Source organism: Morone saxatilis, unplaced genomic scaffold (assembly GCF_004916995.1).
Source record: "Morone saxatilis isolate NCDOM2014 unplaced genomic scaffold, NCSU_SB_2.0 Contig17, whole genome shotgun sequence".
Taxonomy (NCBI): Eukaryota; Metazoa; Chordata; class Actinopteri; family Moronidae; genus Morone; species Morone saxatilis.
The window spans coordinates 22,549,987-22,562,597 of NW_023339729.1; the positions used below are offsets into that span (position 1 = coordinate 22,549,987).

A 12,611-nucleotide genomic window follows, 5' to 3' on the forward strand; every position below is an offset into this window, starting at 1 on the left:
AACTGTAATCTTCTCTCTTCTTATTGCAATGCCTGTCTCATAACCAACGCTTTGTGACACACTCATATGCACAGACACATGAACTTTGTTTGTTCTCCATCTTCTTAAAACCTCCCAGAGAGCAGAGGAGAGAAAGAAAAATAACCTTCATAATCCCATTCCAGTTGTCCCCAGTAGACACCCTGAAGAGGGTGAGGAAAGCCATGCCAAAGTTGTCAAAGGTAGCGTGGCGACTAAGACCCTCACATGGGTTTTCATCTGAACACTCTGAAAGAGGATGAAGAGGGGAAAAGAGCGTTAGAGGCAGTAACTGTGAGAGAGGGAGGCGAGGGGAGAGAAGAAAGAGGATTGTGTGTAGATTAGAACACTGATTCTAAATTGACATAATTAATGTATGTAACACAACAAAATGTATGCATTTTATGTAATCCACGGATATCTCACCAGTGTCAGCTGAGGCACACACACACACACGCGCACACACACACACACACACATCTGTACCGATTTATATGCATGCACACATTCACGTGCTCGCACGCACACAAGCTCACACGCACGTGCATACACGTACACGCACACACACACTAACCCAGTTTTCCAAAGAGCTCAACTCCCAGAGCTGCATAGATGAAGAACAGCAACATGAAGAGCAGACCCAGATTCCCCACCTAGACAGACATATTACACGCACACACAGATATATACAGTATATGATACACAGAAAAAAAGACATGTACAGTATACATCGAGAGAGACGCAAACATGCAAACAAAGAGAAAGAGGCTATAGACAGAGAAGCCTTATTGCATTGATGTTTACTGCATCTTAAATACTATTAGGAGCCATCATGATACCTGGAGCTGAATCATATCTCAGATTTCATTGCCTGGATCCAGTCCTCATGAACCACAAACTTGCCTGTTCATTCTAATTACAAGTGAAATTCACAGGGACTTGGCTTGCCTTTCCCCATTGTAGGAGGTATGGAGATGTCTAATTAGATGATGGATAAACCTATTGATGAAAGGCAGGGGAGAAAGCACTCAGACACCACTGCAAAGACCTGGGTTCAATCCCCAGCAATGATCTGTCACTTCAAAGACAATTAGCATTATTTGTGGGTGGGAAGGCAGAGAAGGATCATTGAGTATTTTGCTGCACTAGAGAATTTGTTACATCTGGGTAGACAAACATGGGATATAGTGTGGATAGTGTGAAGCTCCATGCATGATTTTGGCTCAAATAACAATTTGAGAAGAACATTTTAAATTCATATAATTTAGCTGCAATTCAGGAACAGTGCCCTGAATACATGTTTGTTACCTACAAACCTCTCTACTCTCTCATCTCAGCTCTCATCATTCTGGTAGGGTCCCCTGAGGGTCCACTGAGCCTGAGAGCTGTGGTAGATCCTTCCTAAAGCCTTGCCAGCACCAGAGCATGGATGTATTATTAGAACTAGATACCGGACCCAAAGATGGTGCCTATTCAGTCCAATGAGAATTGCTCGAGATGAGAATTTCTGGCCCGCTGAAGATGCGTAATAATGTTTCTCCCGCTCTCCAGTTCCTGCTCAGCACATACGCTTTACATTACGGTGACATCACAGATATTTAACTTGTTTTTCTTGGCTCGAGGAAAGTTATACAAACATAAAATCTCTATGGATTAAAAAATTCATATTCATATTCACACAGTTTTATACCTTTTTATAACGCTGCTTTCTGTGCAGGGGAATTTTTCGCTGCAATACCACGAGTGGCCACTGGGAAAAACTGGAAGCAAGACTGAGTGGCAGCACCGTATCCAGGTCTAATTAACACATCCATGCACCAGAGCCATCATCCTAGTCCACTGTTCTCATTCCCCAGTCACTTTTCACACATTTCATACTCAGTCAGAGAGTCACACTAGCGGTTGGAGGCACAACAGTGCTTTGAGTTAGGTGCTAATGTCAATATGCGAACATTAACATGGTAACAGTAATAAATCACAGTAAAGTTATTCATTCTGGTTAATTCAAATTTTTTTTACAACATGGTGATATTAATCTTTACCATGATCACCACCTTAGTTTAGCGTGTTAGCATGTTAACTTATCAGCATTTACCACAAAGTATGGCTGAGGCTGATAAGAAAGTCATTCGTTTTGCAGGAAATTGGTCATAAACCAGTATTAAAGTATTAAATAACATTTTAGATGATGGTGCTAGAGGAAACGTTAAGGGATCAAAGAAGTTCATCACAATTTATCCTGAGGGGATACAGATGTGTGCACCAAATATCATGGCAATCCATCTGATAGTGGTACTAGAGGAAAAGGATCATTAAAGTCCTTTTGGGACCATGAATATCTGTACAAAATTTAATGACAATCTATCCAATAGTTTCAGCCTGGACCTACAATGGAAAACTGTGTCAGAAAATACAGTATCCTCAATGATGTGCCCAGTAGAAAAACTTGAATCAGGCCCCATAAATCACTTTTGCTGCATCGCAGAGTGATGCTATCTAGAATTGCTCTGCTTTAGCCAATCAGATATGAGCAATTGTCCATACCTGGTAGAATATTTGGTCGTGTGTAGCTTGTAGCATTGTGCTAATTTCACTCGACACCTCGGAAGAATGGAAAGAGAGGAGCTGTGCCGCTGCTGTGATAACTTGATAACTTTTTACGATTCTGCCTCAAAGGAGAATACAGTGCTGCGTAGTGTCTTTTGTGTGATAAACATTCAGACTGGACGTTCTGGTTTTATCTTCTCACAGATACCCAGTCGGAAAACAATTGCACCAAAGCAGCTGTGAAGTTATGATTTAATTGGTAATTTATAAGTCACAATTAGCCTTTAGCTAAACATAAGGACGTCTTATTGCTTGTTTGGTGGTTATTTGGTTTAACACAGTCTGTTGAGGGGAATCAGTGACATTAGTAAATCACATGGGGGCAGTCAGTACCAGTCCTGATAAATTGCTAAATACAAGCTGTCTGCAATTCTTCAGATCTGAAAAACAGGCTGGCAGTTAAAGAGACATTTTATATTTTACAGCATCAGCGCTGACTCTTACCTGAGGCAGAGCTTGCATCACTGTGTCCAACAGAGCTCTCATACCCGTAGCCATCTTCAGCAGCTTCAGCACTGAAACATTGTAATGTGTCAGCCACATATCATCTTGTTAGAGCGTTTTTGTATTTGTGTGTCGCTGTGTGCCTACCTCTTGTTATCCTTAGGACTCTCATGATGCGTATGATGGTGGGGTTGATAGGGAGGGAGGCATTCAGGTCTATTTCCTCCAGTGCAATTCCCATGATGGACAACAACACGATGGCGAGGTCCAGCTGGTTCCCATTCTTGAACACACCCAACACACACACACACACACACACACACACACACACAATGCCAGGTGGATGAAGGACAAAGTTGTTATCTCTGTGGGTTGTCTTTGTATTCATGGTGAGAACTTGAATACCCTCCTTGAAAAAGCGTCGCCAGACCAAAAAGCGATGGAGTTTGAGGAATCGAACTCGATGACAAAAACCACCGTGAGACGGTATTGCAGTACTTCAGTATCTCCTCAAAAGATACTGCAAGTCAACACAGACACAGGACACACACTTAAAAAAAACCCACACTGTTAGCATGTTACTGTACCACCGCATACCGCTTCATTACTATTGGTCTAGGGGCAAGTGGTTAGAAGGGAGTTGCCATGGTTACTTAGGCTGGTTTATGTGCTCCATGCTCATGGTGATAAAGGTTTTGTGAAGGATGTATGATGGATGATGGAGAGATCCAGGTAACTGCTGGTGCACACGTTGTGTACTGGAATCACGCAATGGGAGTAGTCAGCGTAATACGGCCTTCCTCCTGGGCCCTGCGGTCTCCACACAGGCGCACAACACACACACAAACACACACACAAACACAAAGTGCAGCCATTAAAATGCTTCTGAAAGAAAAAATATGATATTGGGCTATGAAGTCACTGGACGAAGTGGATGCCAAGTGGCGCACTGGCTGTGTGTGTATGCATATGTGTGTGTGTGTGTGTGTACAGAATAAAAGTGCCACTTCAGGGTTTCAGTCCTATCCATCACACACACACACACACACACACACACACACACGGCACCTCAAGGTGTCTTTGGCAGAAACCCATTGCTGTCTGCTGGCCAGACAGTTAACTGGACTAAGAGAAAAGCACTACTTAGAGATTACACGCCAGCGAAGAGAAGGACAGAGTGAGACAGAATATGGGAGGAGAGAAAGAGAGTGAGGTCTGGGTCAGGGCTGTTATTTGTGTTTCCTGGTGGCATATTAAAAGACAGAAATTATGCATGTGACTCATTCAGTATGTATTGCAGAAAAAAGAGGTTTTAATCTTGTGTGGAATTACATTACAAATATATTTCAAAAGTATTGTGGACACCACTGTCTTGAGTATGATTTAATCTAGGGAGAAATATTAATACTACCCACATAAATGATTCGTTTAGACAATAGTGTGCTTAACTTTGCTTTCTTGGTGGTCTTGGGTGCACAAAGAAAGTCCACACGACCATGTTTTTTTCAGGTTGTGGTGGAAGAACTTGGACTGGGGCTTACACAGAGCCCTGGATTTCACTCCTCCAGCACCTTTGGGGATGAACTGAATGCCCAACTGACAGCCAGGCCTTATCACTTGGAACACAGTTTTCAGACCTCCACTAACCCTGGATGTCCACTGACAGCTTCAGCTGCTCACATTCCAGGTTGTGCCACAGCTCCGTCACGTCCCCCGTCATTATTTCAAATGTCCATTTGAGGCATTTCCGGAGTTGAAGACTCTTTAAATGGTTGTTCTTTAGCAGCTTCCAATATTGTCATTATTGGAGCAGTCTGACTTACATTTTATGTGTTTTATCAAGGCCTAATTGATTACACATTTGCAAACTTGGATTCTCGATCAATGGTCACAGGATAATTTGTGGCTGTACATTTAATTGTTTTAATACAGGCATGCTGCTTTTATTTCTGATATATGTCTGAATGACAAAATGAATAAACTAATAAAGGCATCATTACATATCAAACAATCCAGGTCTAATTATCAATAAAAATAAAGGCAGTTTCTACACCTTTAAAATTCACCTCTGAATTGGACACTGGAAATAATGCTCTTTGGTGTTCCTTAAAAATCTTTGTGGAAAACCTGTTGCTAGAAGAGCGGAGGCGGTTACAGAAGCAGATTAATGCCAGTGTTTTGGAATAACATGCATTGGAGAACCATGGGGTACAAATAACATGGGTGTAATGTTCACGGTCCACATACTTGGCCGTATACTCTATGTCTTGCACTCCCCCCCCCCCCCCGTCCCTCCCTCTCTCCAGCTTTTCTTCACTTCTCCTCCTCATTTCTCCAACCGGGCTCTCTGTCCTTCCTCCTCCCTCAGCCCGTGGGCCTCCTCCTCCTTCCTGCTGCTGGCGGACATTGTGAAGTTTTCCACCACACGCCACAACATGTTGGGCACAACAGAAGCTGACGATGAGGGAGGAAAGAGATGAAAAACAGCAGCATCCAAGGGTTGTTGTTTCTTATTGCGCTGCGGAGGAGATGGAGGGAAAAATGGAGGAGAAAATCGAAAAGAAGAGAGGAGAAAGTTACTACCATGGGGACAAAAAGGAAAAAAGAGGAGAACCAAAGAGTGACAAAAAGACCGTAGAGGAGGGTTGGACGAGGCAGAAGAGGGAGGAGAGCAGTAAACACCAGAAGACAATGTAAATCCTGAAGTCAAGCAAGTGAAAACTGGCAAAGCACTGGGTCAAACTCACACTATTTATCCGTCTGCCTTTTTCTTTCCTAACACCTCCTTCTCTCCTGAAAATTTTTTCCCCTTTTCTGCTTGAAAAACAAATCAAAAGCGTGCCTGAAGACTGAACACAAAACAGAACCAAAAGAGTGACATACAATATATATTGGCTGGTGGTTTGTATAACCTCCTTTGCTATTCATTTTTTTACTATCACAAACCCCTCTCTCTTCCTCTCTATGTGTATGTTTTCTGTGGTGTGTGTGTGTGTGTGTGTGTGTGTGTGTGGTGTGTGGTGTGTGTCCTCACCTGCTGGTCCACTTCCGACAGCATCCAGCCGTTCATACATGATGCTGACCCACGTCTTTACATGGACAGCACAAACAGTGACATCAGCGCGCCTGAAGAGTAAGGAGACAAAATATAAATCAGCGTCATGCTGTCAATCAGTTTCAGCAGGTGTCAGTCCTGGATGTATGTGTGTTGTTTGTGTGTGTGTGTGTGTGTTTGTGTGTGTGTTTGTGTTGTGCATGTACACGTGGGGAGACCAAACCTGTTCCCAGGTTGGTCAAAGGGGTTGTATTCCGTTCCGAGCCCAGCGGTATCCCTCCTCCAGACGACTGGGGTTTTATTTGGGTGATTTATCACATCGACCCTCACAGGTAGAAGAACTTCCCTTTAAACAGCATGCATAAACAGGGACAGAATGTGTGCATACATGTAAAAAAAACACAGAACACTGTAACCTCAAGGTAATTGTAAACAAAGCTTCCGGTAGAGCGAAAATAAGGAGATGGATGTGGTACAGTAAAATTACTCTGCGACTTGCCTACGGGCTTATGTATGTTCCAGCAAAGAATATCCAAAGTGCCATCTGTTCCAATCTGCCTCACAGTCATACAAGCAAGAAACACTTCAGCATCAAGTTTTCTCCCATTAGAGGATAATTCCAGCAATTAGGTGTGTTTTTGAGAAATATATACCTGTGTGCTAATATTGGTTTCAGCAATCATCTAGGAAAGGTTGCACAAGGCAATTACATTTAAATGGTTTAGTACATACAAAATATAATTTAAATAAACATTTAAAAATTATATTGTACCCATTGGTTTTCACGATTTTTTTTGGCCTGTGACTCCTCAAAGGTCCAGTCTGCAAGTTTAGGAGGCATCTAAGTGGGTGAGGTTTGCGATTACAACCAACTGACTACCCACTTATTCCTATTCTTCACTCCATCCAAGTGTGTAAGGTTTGAGAAACTCTCAAAAAACTTCAAAAAATGGCCCGTTCTAGAAGCCGGTGTTTGGTTTGTCTGCTCTAGGCTATTTTGGGAGGGTGATTATTCACTTATGAAAAAAGCCATGGTTTTGCCTACTGATCCTTTAAAATGAAGTTAATGTAGATTTGGAGGATTTCTAAAAGATTTGAGTCCTTGAGAAAGTGAAACTATTCAGTATTTCTACCAGAACAAAAAGCAATCTTATTTAGTCGAAAGCAGTTGGATAAATTATACATATTTTTCATGTTACAGAAATTTGGAGCATAGCATTATTCAGGCAAGCTTCAATTCCAGCATACATCAAGCTGGATTGCATGCTGATAGCTCAGCTGATTAACCTTTAAGCATTCAATTGGGCAAATGTCATTCAGGGCGCCTTATTTAAGCTGCTTTAGCCTGCCTACCTTTGCTGCTTCCTCTGCAAGCTGCTTTGCAACCCGCCTCCACCCCAGCTCCTCCTTTAATGCTGTATCTGATTTAATCAATGTAATTTCTGTTGTCATTGATGCTTGCTCTGTTCTGCACCCTGGGGGGTCTTTGCTGCTGCTCTCCTTGTCTTAGCTTTCCATGTATGCACATGGAAGGGCAGGGAGGTGTGCTCTCTCCTTAGGTTGCTCATTTTTCTAATACCTATGTTAATTATTTGACTCCTCGGATTTATCTTTGGACCCTGTGGCGGGTCCCAGCTCACAGATGAGGGAACCACTGTTTGACAGCATTATCTTATTGATTTAATTCGTTAGTTTGTTTTGAATATTTTAAAAAATGATAAAAATGCATACAATTAATAAATGTAATTTTAATTCCATTAATTATTAGTGAAATTAATAATACAAAATTACATTAGAATGTAATTAAAAAATACATTCTCAGCACAGTCCTTCTGTAGTTGAACCATTGTTTTTTTAATTACTTCCAGGGACTCTGGTGCATAATCAGCACCTCATTTGCATTTTCTCCCAATTTTTCTCTTTCACTTTTTATTACCTGAAGCATTTTCTAGGATGTGCCTCGTTTATTTTAAACCTCAGTGATCAGTGTCTTCTTGCGGCAGAAAACACAACAAGCTTTGGATGTTTGGGCACATAAAATTGGGTGAAAATAAGTTTAAGCTGAGTATTTTTCTATGAAAATCTGCAAAGAAAAATAAAACACAGAGGCTTATCTTCAACCAACACAGGATGAACAGGGAATACACAATATAAATGTTTACCTGGACTCCCAGAATTCCAAACACGATGAAAAAAGCGCAGCAGATGAGGACAATATTCCCAATGGGTCTGAGAGATGTGATCAGAGTCTCCACCACTAGTTTTAGACCAGGAGCTCGACTTATCACCCTGCGACACACACACAGTCAAAGGCACAGTCACAGTCATGCTACATAAGTACACCAGATAATATTAATGGAGTAAACACAAGAGAAAATCTCCTGTACTCCTACCTTAGAGGTCGCAGTGTGCGGAGCAGACGAAGCACACGGAGGATACCTAAGATCCGATTACCACCTGCTGATGCAATGGAGACCAGGATATCCACCATCGACACAAACACCAGCAGTCCGTCTAAGATATTCCAGCTGCTCTGCAGGTAGACGCCATTTCCAAAGTACAGACCCATAGCCACCACCTTGACCCATACACACACACACACACACAGATCCAGCACAATTACTCAAATAGTAAAATAATATGAGGTATAAAATGAGACTAAAAGCAATTCTGATCCCCACCCAGGGAGAAAATTGCCCTTTTATAAGTAATATGAGAAAATGACTTTGGAGTGAAGTGCTCATTCAGAAAACGTGTCTTGTTATGGTTACCTTGATCATCATTTCACCCACGAAGATCACAGTGAAGATGTAATTGGACACACTGAGGAACACCCGCTCCTGTCACACACACACACACACACACATACACGTGAGAGTATGCACAGACACACGCAGAGAAGCTGTGAGATTCGTCAATTTAAGGATTTAATGTCCCAGTAGCTTTAGCTTTGATTCTGGACTCAAACTAACTGTGATGTGTTACATAATGAGCTGAAAACAAATCCATTACGACTGTAGAAACATAATGAAAACATACTGAGAACAGCACATGTTCTTATAATGACTCCCAAACGGCTCTTACATCAGCAACAAGCAGATGAACGCTATAGTTGACAGCTTGTGTTGTGCTGTGCATGTGTGGTGTGTGATCTTGTACTTCTATCTTTGTGAGGACTGATATTCAGTTTTCAACGTTTAAGTGGCTGTTTGAGGTTGAGACTGGATGTTAAGATTATAAGGTTAAAATCAGATTTAGCTTAAGGCGAGGTAAATTTAATTGTAATGCGTTAAACCAACGTTAAAAACACAATGAGGTTGGAAATAATATCAATAAAATAGACTACACTAGAAAAGGAATACAGTTTCAATGCAGAATTACAAGCATCAAGTTTAGGTTAAAGCTTTAGGCCTGTACAAGAGGGAATGTATGACGTCAATGAGGGTCCTCACAAGTGTAGAGAAAAACAACATGTGAATGTTTGTGTTTGCGTGTGTGTGCTACCATGCTGTTGGGCTCTATGTCAGGTCTCTCCAGGGCAATGGTGATACAATTAAGGAAGATGAAGAGGAGGATGACATGATCAAACATCTTGTGACCTATGACCCTCTGACACCACAACCTGAACCTAACGAGAGAAAAAGAGAAAAGAGCGTCATCAGCTACTCCTCTATTTTTCAAATGATTTGCACTTATCACTTCCATCAGCTGCATATGTCAACATAATGGTGTGGATTTAAGTGGATTTTTTTTTTTTTCTTTAAAAAAAAAAAAAAAATTTAATTTAAAAATTGTATTACTAAAGCCTAAGCTTTATCGTTCACACTTCAAGTGTGAATTTTCACACATGCTGCCCAGGCCACTCAGGAGGATATCAGGGGCTGTGTGTAAGTGTGCGTTTGTGTGTGTGACAAAGTGTGTATTTACCGGTTGTGTGGAGCGAACAGATAAAGAGACCACTCTTCATGCTCCAGGCACCACTGAGGCTCATATGGCTCCAGAATCTTCTTCAGCTTCTTACATAAACTCTGGAAGGAACACACACACATTTGCAATATGACAATATGAGCATGTTTAAATATACAATTATTAGTTATTAAATAATTATTAAAATTAGAATTACTTTTTAGGTTTCTAAATCATAATGTACACTCATTAAATGGAATATTATTTAATTTGTGGTGGAAAACAGTGACCTCATACTGTATCAGTACGTGTATGGAAGAATTCACAGCACATGTTTTCAAACAATGTTCCCATCTCATTTAAATTCAGCAAATTAAATCAAAGTTACATAAGTATCTAAGGTCACTATAGTTAGAATGTATGCCATCACAAGATAATTAGCAGCAGTTTTTGAACTTTTGAACATGCCAAGTTCTGTTATTAACTTGTTTTAACAGGAAATAACCGAAGCCTTTTCCTTCTGACTATAACAGTAAACAACTAACATCTTTACTTTTTCTTCTGGGCAAATAAATCTATAACAGAAATGCAAAGAGCTGCACCTCCTCAATCTCGTCCTCTTCCTGATCACTGTGGTAATATGTGGTGAGGGGAGCATCGTCGTAGCAGTGTTCAGGTAGGTGAAAGGTGGTGCCATTGCAGTCGGGCGGGTGGAACATGGGCACCTGCAGGTACTCCGGCTGGTCCAGAGATTGCTCCCTGCTGCTGAGGTTGGAGCTTGTGTGTGTGTCGGACAGCAGGGACTCCATTTCCCCCGACTGGCTCTTCCTGTGGAGGCTGGGGGCTCGGCCCATGCTGGTCCAGCTGGAGCGACGGCTCTCTGGCCCACTGTCCCAGAGAGACTGTGAAGACAGCTGCAAACAACAGTGACAAGTAGCTGAATTTCTGACTGAGTATGCATAAAGATTTCATTCTTCATAGATTAGATGTGGAGGTTTTGGCCAGTAGCCGTGCTGTGGAGCAAGGTTGTTGTTTGTATCTTGTGCTCTAATGAGAACAAACATTAGGGCTGTACAATTCAGCAAAACGCAAAGCTTTTTAGGAACAACAGGGTCAGGGTCATGCAACGCCAGCAATGTTAAGGAGAAACAAATATATTTATCCACCTCGGGTTCTGACAGAAACGCTGTGCTTATACTTATAAAAAAGATGATGATGACAGTTAAAAGCACATAAGCAAAAGTAACACTACAAATTAGTACAACCAGCTGAAACATCATAAAAAAGGCCAGGAAAACTTTAGTAGAAAAATTCCACCGCCAACCACTCAAACATACACAGCTGGAGGCGAGACTTACGTGTGCCAAGGAATTGTGGGAGAAAACCTGATCTCACTTATCAGTGGAAAAAAATGTGATTCTTATTTTGAACAGAATCCTGCAGCTCCAACGCACAACGGCAACAGACCCCTGCCAACTGCAGAGGGCGGTAGAGCAAATGCGTAATGCATGCTAGAGTTCTTCAAAATGTAAATTTTTGAAAAAAGAAAAATACATTCAGACAGTCTAAAACAGACTTGATTCAAAATGCGAGCAACCCGAACCGACCCTAACGGAAGGGGGAACACTGACAGCTACCCATTAACAGGCAGTGACAGTTGGAAAAGAGCAGCAATGCTTGTCATGTTTCCCTGCACTGCACAGGTTACACTCTCTGTTCAAATGCCTCTGTAAATCAACTTTATTACTGATAGTTACTGTGGTGTTAATATACTGTAGCTAAAAGCATGTGTCCAAGGCTCACCGGTGACCTCTGCTCAAGGCTGTTGATGTCAGTGGAAGCGGCACTCGCCCGGCGTGACTGGCTGGAGTTTATGGTGGGCGTGGCTGCAGTGTGTGTGATCACCGGCAGAGGAGGAGGAGGAGGGTGGGGCATGGAGGCTTTTGGGTTCAGGAGACCATTGGGGCTCAGCATCATGGCCTGGATCTTAAGCTCTGCAAACACACACAACCAGACGCAAACAATGGATAATTCCAGTTTGTTAAAACTTAGGACTTATTTTTGGTTTTCATTTGTAGCATTTATGATCAGGGCTGTAGCTACCATTGAAGACAGAGGTCAGGTCAACCTGAACAGAAGATTACTTTTTATATTTTAAGGACACACACAAGGCAGATACCAATATGTTTTAGACATTGTTGTTCAAATTGGCCATTTCCAGGCCAAGAAAAATAAAGAAAATACATGAATAAATGTATACAGTTGACAGTATTCATTCTTGGCAGAATATATAACAAGTTTGGTTATCCTGGAGGTTTGTTTAAAACCTGTATCTCAGCAATTAACTTGGTGAGTACACTGTTATTATTACCAATAAGAAGGGTGAATAAAACAACAGGACTCAAGTTGTAATAACCGAAAATTATCTTTTAAGGTAGGTGAGCATATTTCCATGTACAGTTTGAAGTTGATCTAAGAGTTTGTACCTGCAGCATACAGCTCTCTCAACTTCTCCTCGTCCTCGTAAGACAGTGATTGTCTCTCGTCATCTGTCTCAGATCTGTTGGCATCACCCTAAAAA

At 41.6% G+C, this 12,611-nt stretch overlaps 1 protein-coding gene across 1 annotated transcript in view; it reads right to left on the minus strand.

Moving 5' to 3' along the window:
• The window catches only part of LOC118326929 (voltage-dependent T-type calcium channel subunit alpha-1H-like), a 28,366-nt gene that overhangs the window by 6,421 nt on the left and 9,334 nt on the right, over positions 1-12,611 (minus strand). The window contains exons 10-21 of the mRNA XM_035660095.1: positions 12,517-12,604; positions 11,834-12,024; positions 10,633-10,944; positions 10,052-10,152; positions 9,629-9,752; positions 8,896-8,964; positions 8,518-8,702; positions 8,287-8,413; positions 3,217-3,352; positions 3,070-3,140; positions 593-671; positions 146-267 (exon numbers count right to left, since the gene is read on the minus strand). Of these exons, the coding sequence (XP_035515988.1) occupies positions 146-267; positions 593-671; positions 3,070-3,140; positions 3,217-3,352; positions 8,287-8,413; positions 8,518-8,702; positions 8,896-8,964; positions 9,629-9,752; positions 10,052-10,152; positions 10,633-10,944; positions 11,834-12,024; positions 12,517-12,604 (1,605 nt within the window). The remainder of the gene's footprint in view (positions 1-145; positions 268-592; positions 672-3,069; positions 3,141-3,216; positions 3,353-8,286; positions 8,414-8,517; positions 8,703-8,895; positions 8,965-9,628; positions 9,753-10,051; positions 10,153-10,632; positions 10,945-11,833; positions 12,025-12,516; positions 12,605-12,611) is intronic.